At 43.6% G+C, this 19,727-nt stretch overlaps 1 protein-coding gene and 1 long non-coding RNA gene across 10 annotated transcripts in view; one reads left to right on the forward strand and one right to left on the reverse strand.

Annotated features, from left to right (window-relative positions):
* LOC144371799 (uncharacterized) overlaps positions 1-19,137 on the forward strand; it is a 69,270-nt gene extending 50,133 nt beyond the window's left edge. Inside the window, exons 2-3 of the long non-coding RNA XR_013431928.1 lie at positions 18,251-18,320; positions 18,938-19,137. This is a non-coding gene — a long non-coding RNA (uncharacterized LOC144371799). The remainder of the gene's footprint in view (positions 1-18,250; positions 18,321-18,937) is intronic.
* The window catches only part of Shroom2 (shroom family member 2), a 132,661-nt gene that overhangs the window by 7,449 nt on the left and 105,485 nt on the right, over positions 1-19,727 (reverse strand). For 8 of the 9 annotated variants that reach the window (XM_078035140.1, XM_078035137.1, XM_078035136.1 and 5 more), the window contains 3 exons: positions 6,740-7,417; positions 4,722-5,273; positions 3,407-3,578 (listed from right to left, as the gene is read on the reverse strand). In XM_078035140.1, the coding sequence (XP_077891266.1) occupies positions 3,407-3,578; positions 4,722-5,273; positions 6,740-7,417 (1,402 nt within the window). Of the gene's footprint in view, positions 1-3,406; positions 3,579-4,721; positions 5,274-6,739; positions 7,418-12,673; positions 12,697-19,727 lie in introns of those variants that run through there. The other variant, XM_078035143.1, reaches the window with a different exon arrangement.

Here is a 19,727-nt window from a genome sequence, read left to right on the forward strand (position 1 = left end):
GACTATGCGGTAGCCAGGTACATGCTGCCTCTACCTCTCCATTGAGATGGGCCAAAGCTTGGGGGTTGGCTCCCAGGACTCCTCTCTTTCTCCAACTGGCTTAGCCCCAGACACCCTCCTTTGGTTTCATTCCATGGACAAAGCAAGGCCTTTTCTTTCTAGGCTTTGCATTCACTTCCTTGTTTAAAAAGGAAGTTGTAAACCTCAGAGATTCGAAATTTAAACCGCTTCCTGAAGAATGCCCATAAGGTGGGCAGAGTCCACCTAAGCTACCCCAGATGTAGAAACTTACTTAGCCCACCTAGCACGATGCTTCCGTATAGGCCATCAGAATCTCTCATATATTGTATCCCTGCTTAAGAGCTCCCACTCTCGCACACTTTCATATGTTGACAGCATTTGAAGGCCTGGTATGGGAAGGTAATTAGGGTTGGGGTCATGAGAGTGGGACTCCTGTGATGGCATAAGTGGCTTTAAAAGAGGAAGGGAGATCTGAGCTAGTGGCCTACACTGTCTTACCATACAATGCTCTCCACCATGTTACAATGCAGAAAGAAGGTCTTTGTCAGGTGCCAGCACCATGCTCTTGAACTTCCAGCCTCCAGAACCTTGAGCTAAAATCTCTATTCTTCATAAATTGTAGTTGGTGACATACTGTTATAGCAATGGAAAATGGATGTCTCTGTCTCTCTCTCTCTCACACACACACACACACACACACTCACTCACTCACATATAAAAGGAGGCTGGCAGTGTGGCTTAGTGGTAAAGCACTTGCTTAGCATGTTTGAAGCCCTGGGGTTCTATCCCCAGCACTGCAAACATAGATGACAACGTGCAATTGGGGATTTACTATTTTCCCTTATTAAGCAGCTATAGAGCAGGTAGCCAATCAAATCCTGATGTACACTATGCTCACTGATAGACACACCTCTACTGGTGTATGCTCTGTGAACAAGCATGACATCATGAATGTGTGAGTGCTGGACACGAGGGGGGGGGGAGCGTAGCAGTAGCCTGTCAAATCAAGGGAAAAAAATAGGACCGCAGAATTGCTGACAGCACAGAGAGCTGTGATTTATATAGCATGTACAATGGCCAAACATATGTGTATTCAACTGAAAATCTAAGTTGACTTCGACCTCACAGTAACTCACTCAGTCCCAAAGCAGTCATTTCTGGTGAAGAAGGATCCCAACTCAGAGCAGAGGGACAGAGTGGCACCCAGATGGAGGTGGGTGGCATCCAGGCCTGCACTTACAAAATTCATTACATCCTGTCTAAGACCCTGAACCCAGGGTCTTAGACAGCCTAATATATCTATATTAGGCTAGAGCTAAATTGAAATGGTTCAGACTGTATGGTTTTACTTGCATGTCTTACAGTTTTTATGGTGATGGGATTAAACATAGTAACATTCTACCAATGAGCTATGCCCCAGGCCTTTTTATTTTTTGGAAACAGGGTTTTACTAAATTGCCCAGGTTAGCTGTGAACTTGTGATCCCCTGCCTCAGCCTCCTGAGTAGCTAGGATTACAGCATGCACCCAAGCCTGGCTGACTTTTCTTGTTTTATGAGAAACAACTGAAAAAGTTTTCAGTTCTTTTTTTTTTTTTTTTTTTTTAAAGAGGAGATTCTGTAATCAGAATAAAGCAATGTTACCCTGAGCCAGAATAACACCTCTAAAAGCCCCAAATCCAAAACTCTCACTTTCCATTTCCCTATTTAATTCCTCGAACCAAAAAATTATTGCTTCCTAAAGTGAAAATAGTGCCCTTCATAATATATCTATCATGATTAAAACCAGTCAGTAATTTTTTAAAAATTAATTTTTAGTAGTAGTTGGACACAATACCTTTATTTTACTCATTTATTTTATGTGGTGCTGAGGATCGAACCCAGGGCCTCGCACGTGCTAGGTGAGCACTCTACCACTGAGCTATTTCCCCACCCAGTAATATTTTTTAAATCACTAATGACATAGACTCTGAACATAACTGTTTACAAAGGTCTTGTTTTACCTCCTTTTCTTACCCCAGTACTGATAATTATAGCAAACTCCAGGCCCTTAAAATAAACACCACATGCTGCCCTCTGAGCCTAGTTTTATTTGACAATGCCATAGTCTCTTTATAATGTCATATGTCTGGCTACTGATACATGTGAAGGTTTCAAGCTGACATGATAGCAGTGACACTGGCATTGATACAACTCTGTCCCTACAGTGACTGTCATGATTGTCCACAAATCGAGTACTATTTGTACCTCATCTCCAAGCTGACCCCTTGCCCACGTAGCTCTAGCCCCTGGCCTCTTCTGCTTCTCCAAAACCTTGTTCCCAGGCTTGCCTGCTGTAGGACCTCTGTACCCACCAAATCGCCTTCTGCCTCTATCAGACATTCCAGAGTTTGCCCCTGATGTCAGTCTGGTTCTCTCATTACAGCAACCCCCTCATTACAACCTCCTCTAGGTCACACTCATTTGTCTCTATGCCTTGACATAGTGTGTCAAGGATGTACAAACTGTCAGGGAACAGAAAATATTATTTTAGACTTTGCAGGCTGTTAGATTACTGTTGTAATCAGTCAATTTTGCCATCCTATGAAAGCCACCATCGACCCTGTGTAAATGAATGGATGTGGCTGTGTGAATAAAACTTTACTTACATAAGCAGGTGGTGGGCCAGGTTTGCTATGCCTGTATCATATGTTTATCTTTGTGGTGGCTGTTCATCTCTCCCATGAGATGAGCAGAAGTATTTTGTCTACTCTGAACTCTCAAGGGCCTGGGTGAATTCTTAGGAGTTGAACATCTGATAGCTTTTGGCTGACAAGGTTCTTTCTGATCCAATGTTTGATTTATTTATGATCCAACATTGAGTTACAGATATTTGAAATTGATATTCAAGGAAGACAGGTGACTCACTGATGGTCAGACAATTAGGTCCCCTGGATTTTAATTATGGTAGAAAGGAACTATCTATTTAACTTAAAGAGATTGTTATCCACTTGACCTAATTTGACAGTGACTCTTATTAGAAAAAGATGGCAGAAAGACCCTTACAGAAAGACTTTTACAAAAAGATGAGAACAAAGAATTCATCATAAAGGGCTTTCTAAAGCTGTCCCACATTTCCTTGTCCTGCATGAAAGCTAAACACAAATGCCCTCAGAAATGTGGTGTAGAGTTTCTGTAGAAAAGTGTGGTCCCAGCACCTCCTGCCTACCTGTTTCCCTCAGCACATTTTGTTTTTTGTGAGACAGAGTTTCTATTGCCCAGGCTGGCCTTGAATTCCTGGGCTCCAGCCATCCTCCTGTCTCAGCCTCCAGGGCAAACTGGGCTCCAGATGCCTGCCACCACACCCAGCTTAAAGTATAGTTATATTTTGGAATTCCTCTTTCCTACCTTCTTCACGGACAGGTCATGGTCCAAGTCACTCCCCGAGTACTCCTCAGGCTCCTGCTGCTCCTGCAGGTCCTTCATCTTGATCAGTAGCTCCGCCTTGGGGGCTGATGTGCTGTAATAGGTGGAATTGGTGGCCAGAGACACGGAGGCAGGCACACTTGGCTCTTCCTTCCTGGGTAAGGAGGTCAGAACTTCAATTAACTGCAACCAGATGTACAGACATGTCCCTGGGTTGTGACAAATAAAAGTGGGCACTGACAGAAAGACACCAGCCAGGGAGATGAGGTAGCCAAAGAGGAGGAAAAAAGGTAGTGATGAGGTTAAAACTAAAACAAAACTCCTCACCAAATAGATACTTAGTCTATGGAACACAGTTGGTTTTTTCTTTCCTTTTTTTTTTTCTCTGTGTGTGTGTGTGTGAGTGTGAGTGATTTTATATATATATATATATATATATATATATATATATATGAAAGAGAGAGAGAGAGAATACGCATGTATGCGCGTGTACTTACACACATGCTTCTTGGTACCAGGAACTAAACCCAGGGTCTTACACATGCTAGCTTTTACTATGGAGCTACACCCTGAGCCCCTAGTAAACTGGAATGCTTTAAAAAAAAAAAAAATCTCTAAGGAATGAAAGAGCTGTTCAGTATCCATCCCATCCTCTGCCAAGAAGCAATTGCGATGTGCTTCAGAAAGATAGAAAGTCAGACACACAGACAGCATACAAGTTAAACAGAAAAAAATAGTTGATAGGTCAATAGAAGATAGGAATAAAGGGAGAGAGAGAGAGAGACAGAAGACAAACAGATGGACAGATGGCCTCTCATTCTAAGGCAGGGTTTCTCAGCCTCAGCACTAAGGGCCTGTGGGTTGACAGCAGCATGCCTGGTCTCTTCTCACTAGATGACAGGAGCACTCCCCTCTCCAGTATGATAGCCAAACATGTCTCCAGAGATTGCCAAGTGCCCTCTGGGGCACACAATGGCCTCTACTGAGAATCTGTCTTAGGGGAAAGGAGACCTGTGCTCATTGTCATGTCATGCCAGCCGCAAGCCAAGGACCTCAGCTGCTGCAGCTTGTATTATCATGCCTATGCCAGGCCCCAAAGTCACCACGCCCAGGGAGAGTGCTTTAAACTTCTGCCTTTTCTACTGGGATGCTCTCCAAAGTGCTAAGCAATGGAAACCATTATGAAAATCTGTGCCCCAAAGACTGGAATCACAAGCAGATGTGGCCCTCCTCCCTTTTTAAGCCAAAGAAGCTCTGGGCAGAATCATGCACCCGCTGGAAAGTGACATGCACTCACTTCTCCTCCGTGGTTCTGGGAGAGGGGATCTTGGGGAGCAGCTTCCTCCGCTGCTGTGCTTCCTCTAGGAGATGTTCATCTTTGGGGAATATGCCCTCCATTAGGTCCATGGTGGTTTTGATCTTCACGCTGGGATCCAGGATATCAGCCAGGGATTTGTCCTTTCCCACAATCTCCCTGGCCAGCTCCTCCGACTTCAGGTCTTCCATGGTCTTCTCTTTAGTCTTCATGTAGCTGAGCCCAGGAGGGGAGGCACAGACATTCTTTGCAGGTGGTATGGGGGTGCTGGAGGGCTGGGGCTCCAGAGAATGGGCTTTGTGTGGGGCCTCAGTCTCAGCACCATGGCGGGTATACACGCAGAAGCGGGAGTAGCACTGTTCGGATGTGCTCAGGGTCTTGATCTGATCTCTCTCCAGACCACTGGGCAGCACAGGCAGCTCAGCTGGGCGCGCCAGGCTCTGGCGGCTCTCCTTCTCAGGCTGGCTCTCCGAGTGCACGATTTTGATGGGCACCATCTTCACAGTGGTGTTGTTGTCCATCACCCGCTCGATTCTGGAAAGAGAAGAGTTGTCCTCTGAAATCCTTGCAATAGATGGATTCCAACCCAGGACTCAGACTGGTGGGTCCCTTCCTAACAGGGAACCTGATTAAGATCCCTGATCAACCACCCACCTGTAAGGAGCTGCCAGATCATACGTCCTAGATAAGACAGAGGTGGTTGAGAGGTTTTCCCCATCTGATTCCTCGTGGGGTCTCTAGACCCTGAACAGTCTAATTAAAACTGTCAGCCACACACCTATAGGCATTTGAGGGGATCTTCTGGGGTTTGTTGAGGAATATGAGGTCTGTTTAATGTTCATTTGTTTTTATTCCAATGACAGTGCAAACTTTAATAAGCCCTGCTCGGTTAAACTTATAGCAAATAGGCATTTTTTCACAGAATCATTATGAGTGCTTCAGGTCAGGGTTTCTCAGTGCAGGTTGGCACACACCTGCTTGAGAATGTCCTCAGGGCCCCTTGGAGTCCGCACTGGGCACTTCCGCCCATGGTCCCACTTCAAAGATTCCACAAGTGCATTCCACCCTCCACCGAACACCTCAGGCTACCTTTTGCATAGATTTTCAAATGACTGTGATGATCATCTCAGCAATAAACAGTGAACTTGCTACCCAACAAGGGGCACACTTTCCTTAAAATAGCGGGTGGGGAGGTGGGAAGGGCCTGGTAAAAGGAGCCAGGGAGGCTCCAACAGCACCCAAAGAGAGAGAATGGGAAGAAGACTCCTGGCCAACACCACAGGGCCTCACCCAGGACAACAAATGCTTGCTGCTCTCAGAGGTACCGAGCTGGGCCATGTTCATGGAGACTGTGCCCAAAAGGCTAAAAAGAACACTCTGGGGAAAGAGAGCCATCTACTGGTGCCAGGAGGAAAAAAAACCTAGCCAAACTTCTCTCTCTCTCTCTCTCTCTCTCTCTCTATTTATCTATCTATCTATCTATTATGTGGTGCTGAGGATTGAGCCCAGGGTCTCACACCTGTGAGACAAGTGCTCTACCACTGAGCTATAGCCCCAGCCTACGTTGCTTAGCTTTTTACCATTTAAAAAAAGGGCAGAAAAAAAGTGAGTATGTTTATTTGCTTATTTACTCTTGAGTACAGAAGATGATACATAGGCCCTTGAGACAAGGGCTCTAACCACTGAGCTATATCCCCAGCTAAGTACTGTATGTGCAAGAAAAATACATCCCTAGCCAGCAAATACCTGTGGGTGACATAGATATAAATGCATTCTGCTCAGGTGAAGAGAATGGCTCTTCTCATTGGAAAAGAGCAGCCCCCTGAATTAAAATTCCAAGTAATTTCCCTCCAACAGTTATTTCCCAGGACCAACTTTAAATCCAGTGTCTTAAGCTACTGTAAGGCACCAGTTGCAAAGCACCTGGGAAGGAGTCACTGAAACCAGCACCTATAGGAGAAACAGGATGAACACATGCTACCACCACCACAGGACAATACCTTGTTGAATTCTCATCTTGGATGAGCAGGGGGGGTTTGTCTGTCAGCTTCTGGGGGGCGAACTGAGGCGAGGGGGAGCGAGAGGTCTCCATGGTGGTTGCCTGTAGGTGCTGGAACCTGGAAGGGGGCAGTGCTTCTGGCCGAGGATGGGACGTGTCCTCATTCACATGCTGGATGTCACACTCATGGGTGGTAGCCTTTGGGGTGTCTTGAGGCTGGGTACTGCTGAACACAGAGGGGCTATGGGAGAGGGGCTGGTGGGTCACACACGCCTCCAGGGACACAGGGGATGGCGCTGGGATGGGCCTGCCAGGGGCAGCCGGCTGAGCGTCTGCAGGTGCACTGTACTTCCTGGGCTCGCGCTTGGGCGGTGGAGGCCTCTGCGGGGCTGGCCTCTTGGGGAGTGCTGCTGTGCTCACTGGCCACGAATCCTCTCCCTGAGCATGTGGGGACGAAGGGGTTCCCTGGGACAGAGGTCCTGAGTCTTCCCGTGTGTTCTCTTCTGAGTACCTATAATCGCGGGGTAGAGTCCCTGCTCGGCCCCGGCCCTCCTGGGGCAGCTCTGAGGCTTCCCAAGTGTGGGATGATTCAGACAATGTGAACGGGGTCTGTGGGTTCTGATCTGGTGGGTCCTGTGGTGCTCCTGGGCTCACTGCCAGACCCTGGGCATCTGCTTGCCTAGAGGAAGAATGCAAAAGAATAAGTCAAGAATTCCAATTAGCACTCTCTCTGCATGCACCTGAAACCCTTGACAATCCCCTTCAACCACTTTAAGGAGTTAAATCCACATATGCTTTCTCATACCTCATCCCCAGAAGACAACATGAGGCTGTATGTTGGTGTGGTATACCATAGAACACGAGGCATCAGGACGCATGAGCACACACACCAACTGCACTTTTTCAATAAAAAATGACATGGAAGTTTTAGAAAACCAAGTTTTCTATATGAAAATTCTCAGCTCTGTTCAGAACTATGTACTTCAACTTATATTTTTATGTGGCTTTACGGGAACCTGTAATATACACAGGGGAAGACCTTTCTCAGATGGGCTGCCAATCAATTCACTCAAAAAACCTTTAAAACCAGTCATGCGTTATGATAAATGAGAAAAACAAAGGCAATTTTCTTTAGAAACAACCATGTCTCATGAATCTTTCGTGTCACATGAACACAGGTGTTTACACACATATACATACATAAAACATGCGTCACACACACACACAGAGGCAGACTTCATATGCATGCTTACATGTTTATCAGTCCGTCGCTGAAGCTTACAACTGTCAAATGTGCAACAAGTGAGCCGGCCCTACCTTTGCCCACACATTCCTTCCTTCCATCCAAGAGTAATAAAACAGACCTCAGATTTAAGGAAGTAGCTTTTTCCATTTAAAACAAAATGACTTGAGGGCTGGCATGTAGCTCAGCAGTCCATCACTTGCCCATGGGAAAGGCAGGCCCTGGGTCTGATCCCTAGCATCACTCAATAAAAGGACCTCTGAGTAGTTAAGGAGACCCAAACTAGGGCAGCAGACAGACACCCAATAGAGAGGCCTCAGTATCAATAAGAGACATAGCTCTGTAGTATAGCTTAAGTTCTGGTATTGTATTCTGGTATTTTCTTGCTAAGGATTGCTTTAGCTATTCTGGTCTCTTATTTTTCCAAATAAATTTCAAGATTGCTGTTTCTATTTCGACAAAGAATGTCATTGGGATTTTAATAGGAATTGCATTAAATCTGTTTTACGATTTTGGTAGTATGACCATTTTGACAATATTCTGCCTATCCAGGAGCATGGGAGATCTTTCCATCTTCCGAGGTTTTCCTCAATTTCTTTCCTTAGTGTTCCATAGTTTTCATTGCAGAGGTCTTTCACCTCTTTTGTTAGATTGATTCCCAGTTGTTTTTTTTTTTGAGGCTATTGTCAATGGAGTAGTTTTCCTAATTTCTCTTTCAGTGGATTCAACACTGAATTATAGGAATGCATTTGATTTATGGGTGTTGATTTTATATCCTGCTACTTTGCTGAATTCATTTATTAGTTCTAGAAGTTTTCTGGTGGGATTTTTTGGATCTTCTAAATATAGAATCATGTCATCAGCAAACAGTGATAGTTTGGGTTCTTCTTTATCTATTTGTAACCCCTTAATTTCTTTCTTTTGTCTAATTGCTCTGGCTAGAGTTTCAAGGATGATGTTGAATAGAAGTGGTAAAAGAGGACATCCTTGTCTTGTTCCTGTTTTTAGCAGGAATGCTTTCAATTTTTTCTCCATTTAGAATGATGCTGGCCTTGGGTTTAGCATATATAGCTTTTACCATGTTGAGGTATGTTCCTACTATCTTTAGTTTTTCTAGTGTTTTGAACATGAAGGTGTGCTAAATTTTGTCAAGTGCTTTTTCTGCATCTATTGAGATGATCATATGATTCTTGTTTTTAGGTCTATTAATATGATAAATTATGTTTATTGATTCCCATATGTTGAACCAACCCTGCATCCCTGGGATGAATCCCACTCGATCATGGTGCATCATCTTTTTAATATGTTTTTGTGTGCGATTTGCCAGAATTTTATTGAGAATTTTTGCATCTATGTTCATCAGGGATATTGGTCTGAATTTTTCTTTCCTTGATATGTCTTTGTCTGGTTTTGGTATCAGGGTGATATTAGCCTCATAGAATGAGTTTGGAAGGGTTCCCTCCTTTTCTATTTCATGGAATACTTTGAGGAGTATTGATGTTAATTCTTTTTTGAGTCTTGTAGAACTCGGCTGAGAATCCATCTGGTCCTGGGCTTTTCTTGTTTGGTAGGCTTTTGATGGCATTTTCTATTTCTTTTTTTTTTTTTTTTTAAGATTACTTTTATTTTATTTTTTTAAAGAGAGAGTGAGAGAGAGAGAGAGAGAGATAGAGAGAATTTTTAATATTTATTTTTTAGTTCTCGGCGGACACAACATCTTTGTTGGTATGTGGTGCTAAGGATTGAACCCGGGCCGCACACATGCCAGACGAGCGCGCTACCGCTTGAGCCACATCCCCAGCCCGGCATTTTCTATTTCATTACTTGAAATTGATCTGTTTAAATCATGTTTGACCTCTTCATTCAGTTTGGGTAGGTCATATGTCTCTAGAAATTTGTACAGATTATAGTAACTAAAACAACAATGGTATTGGCACCAAAATAGACTTGTAGACCAATGGTACAGAATAGAGGACACAGAGACTAACTCACATAAGTACAGTTATCTAATACTAGACAAAGTTGCCAAAAACATTTACTGGAGAAAAGATAGCCTATTCAACAATTGGTGCTGGCAAAATTGAAAATCCATATGTAGCAAAATTAAATTAAACCTTTATCTCTCATCCTGCACAAAAATCAACTAGGCACTAGAATAGAGACACTGAAGCTAATGGAAGAAAAAATAGGCCCAAATCTTCACCATGTCAACCTAGGATCTGACGTCCTAAACAGGAAAGACTCCCAAAGCTCAAGAAGTAAAATCAAGAATCAATAAATAGGATGGATTCAAATTAAAAGCTTCTTCTCAGCAAAGGAAACAATTAATAATGTGAAGAGAGAGCCTACAGATTGGGAGAAAATCTTTACCACACGCACCTCCAATAAAGCATTAATCTCTAGGATATATAAAGAACTCAAAAAAATTTAACACCAAAAAAAAAAAAAAAACCCAAACCAATCAATAAATGGGCTAAGGAACTGAACAGATACTTCACAGAAGAAGAAATACAATTATCAACATATATATGAAAAGGTAATTTTTCTAGTAATTAGAGAAATGCAAATCAAAACTACTCTTAAGATTTCATCTTACTCCTGGCAGAATGGCACTCATTGTTGAGAGCCACAGCCTAAGGGGCCCCAGCAAACTTCCAGCTGCCAGCTGATGATTGGCTCACAGCGGCCCCAGCAAACTTCTAGCTGCCAACTGATTGGCTCCTCTGTGGTGATGCTCATTGGGCTGTTTCCCCGCCCTTTCAGACCATGGAGCTGCTCATTGGGGGACTTTTTTGGCTCCGCCCACACGACCCAGCCAATAGGCATCAAGAGCAGGAGGAGGGGAGGAAGTTGAGAGGCTTGTGGGAAGCCGGTGGTGGCAGTTGGGCTCTGAAGGTTTTTCCTGAGGAGCTGTGTGGTGTGGCGTGTGTGTTCTAAAAATAAAGTTTGTTTCTTTTGACAAGTGGCTCCCGAATTGTGCCCAGCCACACTGTGGCAACTCATCAAGAATACAGGCAACAATAAATGTTGGTGAGGATGTGGTGAAAAAGGTACACTCAAACATTGCTGGTGGGAATGCAAATTAGTGCAACCACTATGGAAAGCAGTATGGAGATTCCTCAGAAAACTGGGAATGGAACCACCATCTGACCCAGCCATCCCACTCTTTGGTTTATATCCAGAGGTCTTAAAATCACCATATTATAGTGACACAGCCACATCAATGTTTATAGCAGCTCAATTAACAATAGTTGGACAATGGAACCAACCTACGTGTCCCTCAATAGATGAATGGATAAAGAAAATGTGGTATATATACTCAATGGAACATTACTCATCTTTAAAGAAGAGTGAAATTATTTGCCAGTAAATGGTTGGAATTGGAGAATATCATGCTAAATGAAATAAGCTAATCCCACAAAACCAAAGGCTGAATGTTTTCTCTAATACATGGATGCTAATTCATAATAGGGCAGGGGGTACTAGGGAAAAATAGTGTTACCTTAGATTAGGTAGAAGGAAGTGATGGGAGGGGAAGGAAGGGGATGTGGGGATAGGAAAGACAGTAGAATGAAACAGACATTATTACTGTATGCATATGTGTGACTACATGACCAATGATTCTGCAACATGTACACTATGAAAAAATGAGAAATTTTATCCCATCTATGTATGATATATGAAAGTACATAAATGCATTCTACTATCAGGTAAAAGATCTAGTTAAAGCAAAAAAAAAAAAAAAAAAAAAAGAGAGAGAGAGAGACACAACCTATTTACTAATAAACAGTGGAAACCTTCACCAGACCCAGTGCAAAGGAGTTTCACTCCAGGGCTGGCCTTAAGGCCCAGAAGATGCACCTACTTCTGAACCATGTCTTGGAGCAATCTGGACATGATATGTGGTAATCTGGGTGCTACAGATGGCATGTGCAGTACTGGAATCCAGAGCCCTGTTGATGCCGGTACTGCAATGTCCTAGGTGAGGGAAAAGGGTCCCTACCAGGGTTAACAGATGTTCTAAAGAAAAAAATGTACCATAGACCAGTGCCCTCCTGCTCCCCTGTATCACCACAAGCTCAGAAGGAGCTGGACCCTACTACTCCAAAGTCAGGGCTAAAGTTCTCAAAATCTTGAGAAGGGCAGAAGAGCTTAAATCCCACTGAACCTTGAAAGAGGGCATGAATGTTCTGATGCAACACAGCAACCGAACTTAGAGCTTAAGAAAGTATCAACCCAACTCGAAAGTTTGATTTTTAACTGTATTAGCTTGACACTCACGGAAACTTCTAATTTAAAGTTTTATCAAAAAAAAAAAATTTGGATACCACAATAAACGGCTTAGAGAACAATAACCAGTTTAGCACCTGTCTGGTTATAAAATAGGATGACATTTGATGCTGTCAAATTGAAGATGCATTCCAAGAGGTGCAACTCATGGGTCAGGTCTCCTGGTTTCATTTCAATATTTCACTTCATTTTTAAAAGCTGAGGTGTATGTCAATTTTTCTTATTAAAACTCCTAAAATCTAGCATCCATAGGCCCATCTAAAAGCACCTGGTATCTGTTATTTAATAAATAGCCACCATATCACATAAAAGGAAAATTAAATGAGCTGCAATTTTTGCCCCAAATCTACATGCCTTTGGCTACCCGGAAGCATAATGATTTTAAAAAGGAGCTCTACTTACAAAGCCATCTCTTACTGCTAACCTCTGATCAGGCTGGGGTGCTCTGCAATCCACCCAGAAATGGCAGAGAATTCACCTGCCAAAGGTAAACTCACTTGCTGGGGACAAAGTCCCTTTGAGAAGGGAATAATGACTCAGAGCAAAAGATCCACTAAAAACGTTCCACAGCCTCCTCCCTGCCTTACTAAGGGACATCCTGTGCGGGAGTTGAGTGCTCTGTTCTCTAGGGGAGTGGTGTGAGCTACAGCAGCCCTTCAATTCTAGAAGCCTAGCACGTGGTACTCCACCTTGACGTTTTTTATTTAGGTAGGCACGATAACCTCAGGGCCTTTTGTTCCCCACCTTCCCCTTTTTTCTTGATTCTGACAAACCTGCAAACTCTAAGCTATAAAAGCACTAACTGGTTTTAATTGTCCTAGTTAAGAAACCAGGCAATCAGGTCATGGTGACAAATATGAAAAAAAAAGGACAAAAAATCCCCCAGGAATTTAGGGATCCAAGAGACAACTTAGTAGATAATGAGCATTTGTATGTAGGGGGTGCATCTGTGTCGTATGAGTGTAGTCATATGTATGGAGCGTGTGTGTGCCCGTGCTAGTATGTCACATACGGGTGCCTATCGTTCTGTAGGTTGTGTGTATGTGGGTGTGTGTAACACATTCACGTCTGTGTTATATATGTGTATCTCTGGACCTGCTATCAACATTTAGTTTATTTTAAAATACGTTTATTTTTTTTTTTGTACTTTCTACAATAAAGTAAATAGTGATAGCAGGTCAACAAAAAAAAAAAAAAGCAGGACAATAAGATGACTTAGGGACTCTGAGTTGCATACAGAAGAATGACCCTGGAGCAGAGAGGTAAGCCACACAAAGGAACATTTCAAAGGCAGTTGAATTCCAGAGTCCTGGCAATTGATATTCATGCTAGGCTGGCTCTTCCTTCTCATGCAAAACATGCTAATGACATGTTACCAAGGAGAGAGCTGCAGTCAGTTCTGAGAGGGAAGAAGGTTGGCAGCCTCCAGGCAGCAGAGATTCCAGGGACCTGCCACTGGAACTTGGGATCTCACTGCAAGGGCCTCACTGTTGAACAGGCAGGCGCTGGATGCTCTAGAACAGAACCACAAAGCCAAACAAAAGTAATCTGAAGAGACCGAGCATAAGGGAAAGATTGCTTTCCGTGCCTAGTATTCCGACACACTGTCATAGGGCAGAGGGAAAAGCTCAAACGCTCTTGAAATCCCATCAACATCACTATTATTCAGACGGATGGTTTTTGCTCCTGCTATAGAGACGGCCAGCCCCATGTCTAGTTGTGAGGTTTCCATATAGCAGAGGTAACTGTTTTTATTTCCAGACTCCATCTGCTCGCCACATGCTCTGAAAATAAGTCGGGGTAAAGAAGGCAGATGCACTCCCAGGACCTTAACTCATGACCTACTACTAAATAAAAGTATGGTACATGTCCTTCCTACCCCTGCCCCTCTCTCCTGAACAATCCTACCAACTACAGAAACCAGGTGCTCATAAAATCCAGGGTGCCTTTGCCAAGTCTCTAAGATACATTAAATTTGGGGATCACCACAAAAGGACAGAGGTATGCATATCTCTGGGCTTTTACCCTGTTACCTGTTAAAAGCAGGGTCTGCTCTTCCCCAAACACAGCACAACCCCTCAAGGCCTCCAACCTGGGAAGGGCATCCCGAGGCGGGCCAAGGCAGCCTGTTGAGGCATACTAACACTGGTTGTGGGTGTCAGTAAACGTGGTATTGTAAAATATAAACTTGATCAGAAATCACAGAGAACTTATCAACCCTTTAGACTAGTGGGATGTGTCAGGGACTGCCAGGCAGGTCCTCTGGTGCTAAAGAGCAACAATGCCACTGGCCCTTTGGATGGGTGTGTCAGGCAGCTGAAAAGGTAGGACACCCACACCACTCCATGAACATGTCTCCCAGATGAGCCCCTGGGGTTTCCACCGTCCTTCCCACATCCCGACTTGTTCTTACACACACACAACTCCTTGGTGAAGTATGGGTAGAAGGCTCTTCTACCAACACAGTGCCCCATAAATCCCAAATGAGTGGGAAAAGGAGATAGTGGGGGAAGGCACCAGAGCCCAAGAGAGGCAGCCCACTAAGCTATCAATCAATGAGGAGACGAACATTTAAATGCCATGAGCACCCAAGAATAATGGGCATCGGCCACTTTACCACAGGACTTCCCAGAGCACACACAGCCGTGAGGCAGGGGCTGCCTGAGCTCGGTATACCCAGGTTTCCAGGCATGAAACAATATAGGCTGAGTATCTGTTATTTGAAATGCTTGGTACCATAAGTGTTTGGGATTTTGGAATACTTGCATATACATAATAAGACATCTTAGGGCTAGTATGCAAGTCTAAACACAAAATTCACTTATGTTTTCTATAAAACTTATGTACACAGCCTATGTTAGTCGGCTTTTCATAACTGTGACAAAATACCTGACAAAAACAACTGAGGAGAAAAGATTTATTCTGGCTCATACTTTCAGTCCAAGGTTAACTGGCTCCAAGACAAAAGGGTGTGGCAGGAGGGAAGCTACTCAGCTCATGGCAGCAGGAAGTAGAGAGGGACAAGATAAGCCCTTCCAGCATACCCCTGCCCCAGTGACCTACTTCCTCCAACTAGGTCCTGCCTCCCAATAGTCTATTCATCTATCCATGGGTGAATCCAGCGATGGATTTGATGTATTCACCCACTCATGAGGTCAGAGCCCTCGTGATCCAACAGTTTCACCTTTGAACACTGGTATATTCCCTAACAGATGAGCTTCTGGGAGACACTCCAGATCCAAGCCATTACAGAGCTCAAAGATAATTTTATATAACCATTTTTAATGTGCCTGAATTTGACTCTGACCGTCACAGTGTGGCGTGAGGTCGAGTGCAAGCTTTTTCCACTTGTGGCATCTTGTCAGTATTAAGACATTTCAGATTTTGGACGACTTCAGACTTGGGGTTAGAGATGATCAACCTGTATTTACCGAATGAACAGATGGACTGATAATGACAAAGGAGAGAGCTGTTTCCGCAAGTTCTGCTCAAACTCATGTGTCTTGTAGAATGAGCTTCTGAGAGAACATAAGCCCTGAATCACCATTAACTCACTTGATTCTTTACTACAACATCTATGCCACAGCCTCCTTCTCTATGTCGGCCCCAAGCAGGTTCTCTTTTCCAAGATCCCAAAGCCACATGGGAAAAGCAATTACTTGAGAAAAATCAGATGAATTTTATTTCTTCAATGTCTTCACAGATGGATAAAAGGATTTGCAGCTTCCCCGGGGTATTATTTTTGCTTGCAGGGTCGGGAATGCCAAACAGTAATGAAGTTGAATTAGACAGACTGATAAGTAATTTGTGGTTTGGCAGAGGCAATGGGGGCAGGGACAGCAGACGAAGAGAGAAATTCCAATCGCAGATGATCCAAAAGCAAATTAACAGGTACTGACTTCTTGAGGGATTACCAATCAGTAATAAAGATTTCCTAGGCTTGGAAGATTTTTTCCCCAGTGGTGCTAGTGAGTAAACCCAGGAATACACTACCAGAGCCCCATCCCAGGCCTTTTATTTTGAGACAGGGTCTTGCTAAGTTGCCTAGGTCCTGAACTTGTTATCCTCCTGCCTCAGTCTTTCAAGTAACTGGGATTACAGGAATGTGCCATAAAGTCCAACTTAGATTTTTTTTGTTGTTGTTGTTAGTACTAGTGGTGATGGTGGGGTTTTGGTTTTTCTATCCCCCCCGCCATTTGGAGCAGGGGTTGGTTTGGGAATAAACCCAGGGGCACTCTATCACTGAGCTGCATCCCCAGCTTTTTTTTTGGGGGGGGGGCGGCTGCTGGGGATTGAACCCAGGACCTTGTGCATGCAAGGCAAGCACTCTATTAACTGAGCTTCATCCCTAGCACCCCCAGCCCTTTTTTTATTTTGAGACACTAAGTTGCCCAGTTTGGTCTTGAACTTACTATCCTCCTGCCTCAGCCTTCCAAATCACTGGGATTAGGATTATAGGTGTAGGCCACTGTACCAGTTTAGATTTGGAAATTACAATTTGTGACTAACTGCTCAAATATATCACTGTGACCATACTTTTAGACACACGTTCTGAGAATCCGTTCCAAGGTGCTTCTTCTTTCTATGGCTGAGAAATCTCCTTCTTGATCCCAAGACTTGACTCAGAGGAGCTGGGCTCTCTCCAAATTTACTCAATCAGAAAGTCAAGTCTGGAGGGAGGGAGGAACAGTGAGGGACAGATGACATTCCCGTGAATCTGTATTTCAAGGCAAGTCTTCTAGGCAATTTGGATGTTGTGCAAGCATTCAGAATCTCTGCTTTATAAAACCTCCTCTCCCAAATTCCTTCTCTCCCACTTTTCTGCCCACCACATTTGGATTTTGAAAGCTCTTTTCCTGATGTCTTAATCCTAGGCTTGGCATACCTCTCTCAAATCTAATCATTATCATCTGCAGAAATGGTTGAGATTTTTGCAAATCATCATCTGCAAAAAAAGTGAGAATGCTCCCAGGAAGCAGGCCAGGGAGGGACCTGTTCACATTCCTCCTCCCAGACCAGCTTCTTGAGCCGTGAGCCAGCCCATCTCTGAAAGGAATTCAAAAGGACTTCAAAAGGCAGTTAGTGGAATTCTACTTGGGTTCACATGAGGATCAACCACTGCTCCCAGAAGCAACTAAAGAGTGACCAGGAAAGTTATAAAATCATAGCTTTAAAACACCAATGCTCAGTGGTGTAACACTTGCCTCACACGTGTGATGCACTGTGTTTGATCCTTAGCACCACATAAAATAAACACATAAAAAGATATTGTGTCCATTTACAACTAGAACAAAACAAAACAAAACAAAACACTAATTGGAGCTAGGTGCAATGGCAAATGCCTATAATCCCAGCAGTTTGGAAGACTAAGGCAGGAGGATCACAAGTTCAAAGCCAGCCTCAGCAACGTAGCGAGGCCCTAAGCAACTTAGTGAAAACCTGTCTCAAAAAATATAAAAAAGGCTGCAGATGTGGTTCAGTTGTTAAGTGCACCTGGGTTCAATCCCCAGAACACCATCCCCCCTCAAAAAAAATAAAGAAAAATAAAGAAAAAGAAAACCACTCATTGTAACCCCCTATCACATAAATAAAGTCTCTTTTGTCCTCTCTCAGCTAGCATTGCCTATATCATTGTCTATATTACTCTCTTGCCTTCTAGACCAGAGGATTAGAAATTTAGAGCCCAGGGCCAAATCCCCACTGCTACTCAATATTATAGATAAGGTTTATTGGAACGTACTGTTCTGGAAGAACTTAGACCAAGTGTATGAGAATCAGCCCAAAGTTCTGTGAGATAAAAGAGAGGCAGAAAGATCTAGGACTACACAGAATGCAATTTACTGGGAGGCTTACCAACAGAATGGTAGTTATGGGCAACAGCAAAACCAGTTGGATCCTTGCAATTAGGGTCAGAAAGAGGGATATATTTATGGGTTAGGGCAAAAGCAAACTCATCTTTTTATTTTTTTTATTTCTTAGTTTTTGGCAGACACAACATCTTTGTTTGTATGTGGTGCTGAGGATCGAACCCGGGCCGCACACATGCCAGGTGAGCGCGCTACCGCTTGAGCCACATCCTCAGCTCCTCACCTTGACTGGAATGTACCTTATCTTATTGCTAATATCTTAGGCTACTATGAAAGAGTCAGATACATCCCAGAGCCAGGGTCCAGGCAGACATAAAGCCCCACATGCTATTCTAATGCTTTGGGTATTTATGGTATGTGGGGGAACTACACAGGGAAACTGACAGTGCAATCGCAGCAGCGATGATTCAAAATGGCTGCAGTCAGGACAAGCTGAATCCCTATGTTATGGTTTGGGTCTGGAATGTACCCCAAGTTCATGTGTTGAAGGCTTGGTCCACAATGAAGCAATATCCAGAGGTGAAAATTTAGAGAAGTGACTGGATCATATGGCTCTGGCCTCATCAGAGGATTAAACTATTGACAAGCGAACTATAGGGAAGTGGTGGTAACTGTAGGAAGGTGGGGCATGGTTGGAGGAAATAGGTCACGGGGGAGGGAGTGTCCTTGGAGACTATATCTTGTCCCTGGCTCCTGCCTTGCATGCCAGCTTGCTCTCTTTCTCTACCTCCTGGATGCCATAAGCTGAGTAACTTTCCTCCCCAATACTCTTCTGCCATGATATTGTGCCTCATTTCAGGCCCAGAAAAATGGAGCTTCCGACCAGCGATAGAAACTTCTGAAAGTGTGAGGTAAAATAAATCTTTCTTCCTGTAAGTTGTTGATGTCAGGTATTTTGGTCATAGCAATAAACAGCTGATTAACACATCCTGCAGACCTCTTGTAATTTAACATGACATTTGCCCCATTACTGCAGAAATCCAACAGATAGACTCAGTTAGGTTTACTTGCCTATTAAGGGCAATTACAAATAATTACATTTTCCCATAAAATGATATCTATAACAAAAATATTAACTGGAATTAAGAATCTCCTTTCTCTTTAAAATGTGTTTATAGTAACATAGCCACTGCCTGTTTTGTTTACATGTATTTACACACTCCGTATGAGCAAATATTTTGAGCTACCTTACCCAGGGAAAATAAACACACAACATGAGCATCAAAATGAACATAAAAAATATTCAGTGAAAACCATTCTAATGTAAACAAAAAACAGAAAGGCACATGGGAAAATGGTCAAAAAAGAAGAACATAGACTATATGCAGGGACCATAGTTGGGCCTCAGTTGAGACCGCGGGTCTCCTGCCAGAGCAAACAGGGACACGTGAAGACAAAGCTGGTCACTTCTAAACTCTTCAGCAGAGACAATTCACTGTCAACTCCCCTTACATGGTGCAAGCATAAAAGAGAAAGTGTGGCTCTCTTCAAATGAGCACTCCAACCCATGTACAAGGACCCTCAAAGTTTCCCAAACTAAAGTAACTTGCCCAATAATCTGTGCTAGAATTCAGACATTCATCTTCTGA

Source organism: Ictidomys tridecemlineatus, chromosome X, assembly GCF_052094955.1.
Source record: "Ictidomys tridecemlineatus isolate mIctTri1 chromosome X, mIctTri1.hap1, whole genome shotgun sequence".
Lineage (NCBI taxonomy): Eukaryota > Metazoa > Chordata > Mammalia > Rodentia > Sciuridae > Ictidomys > Ictidomys tridecemlineatus.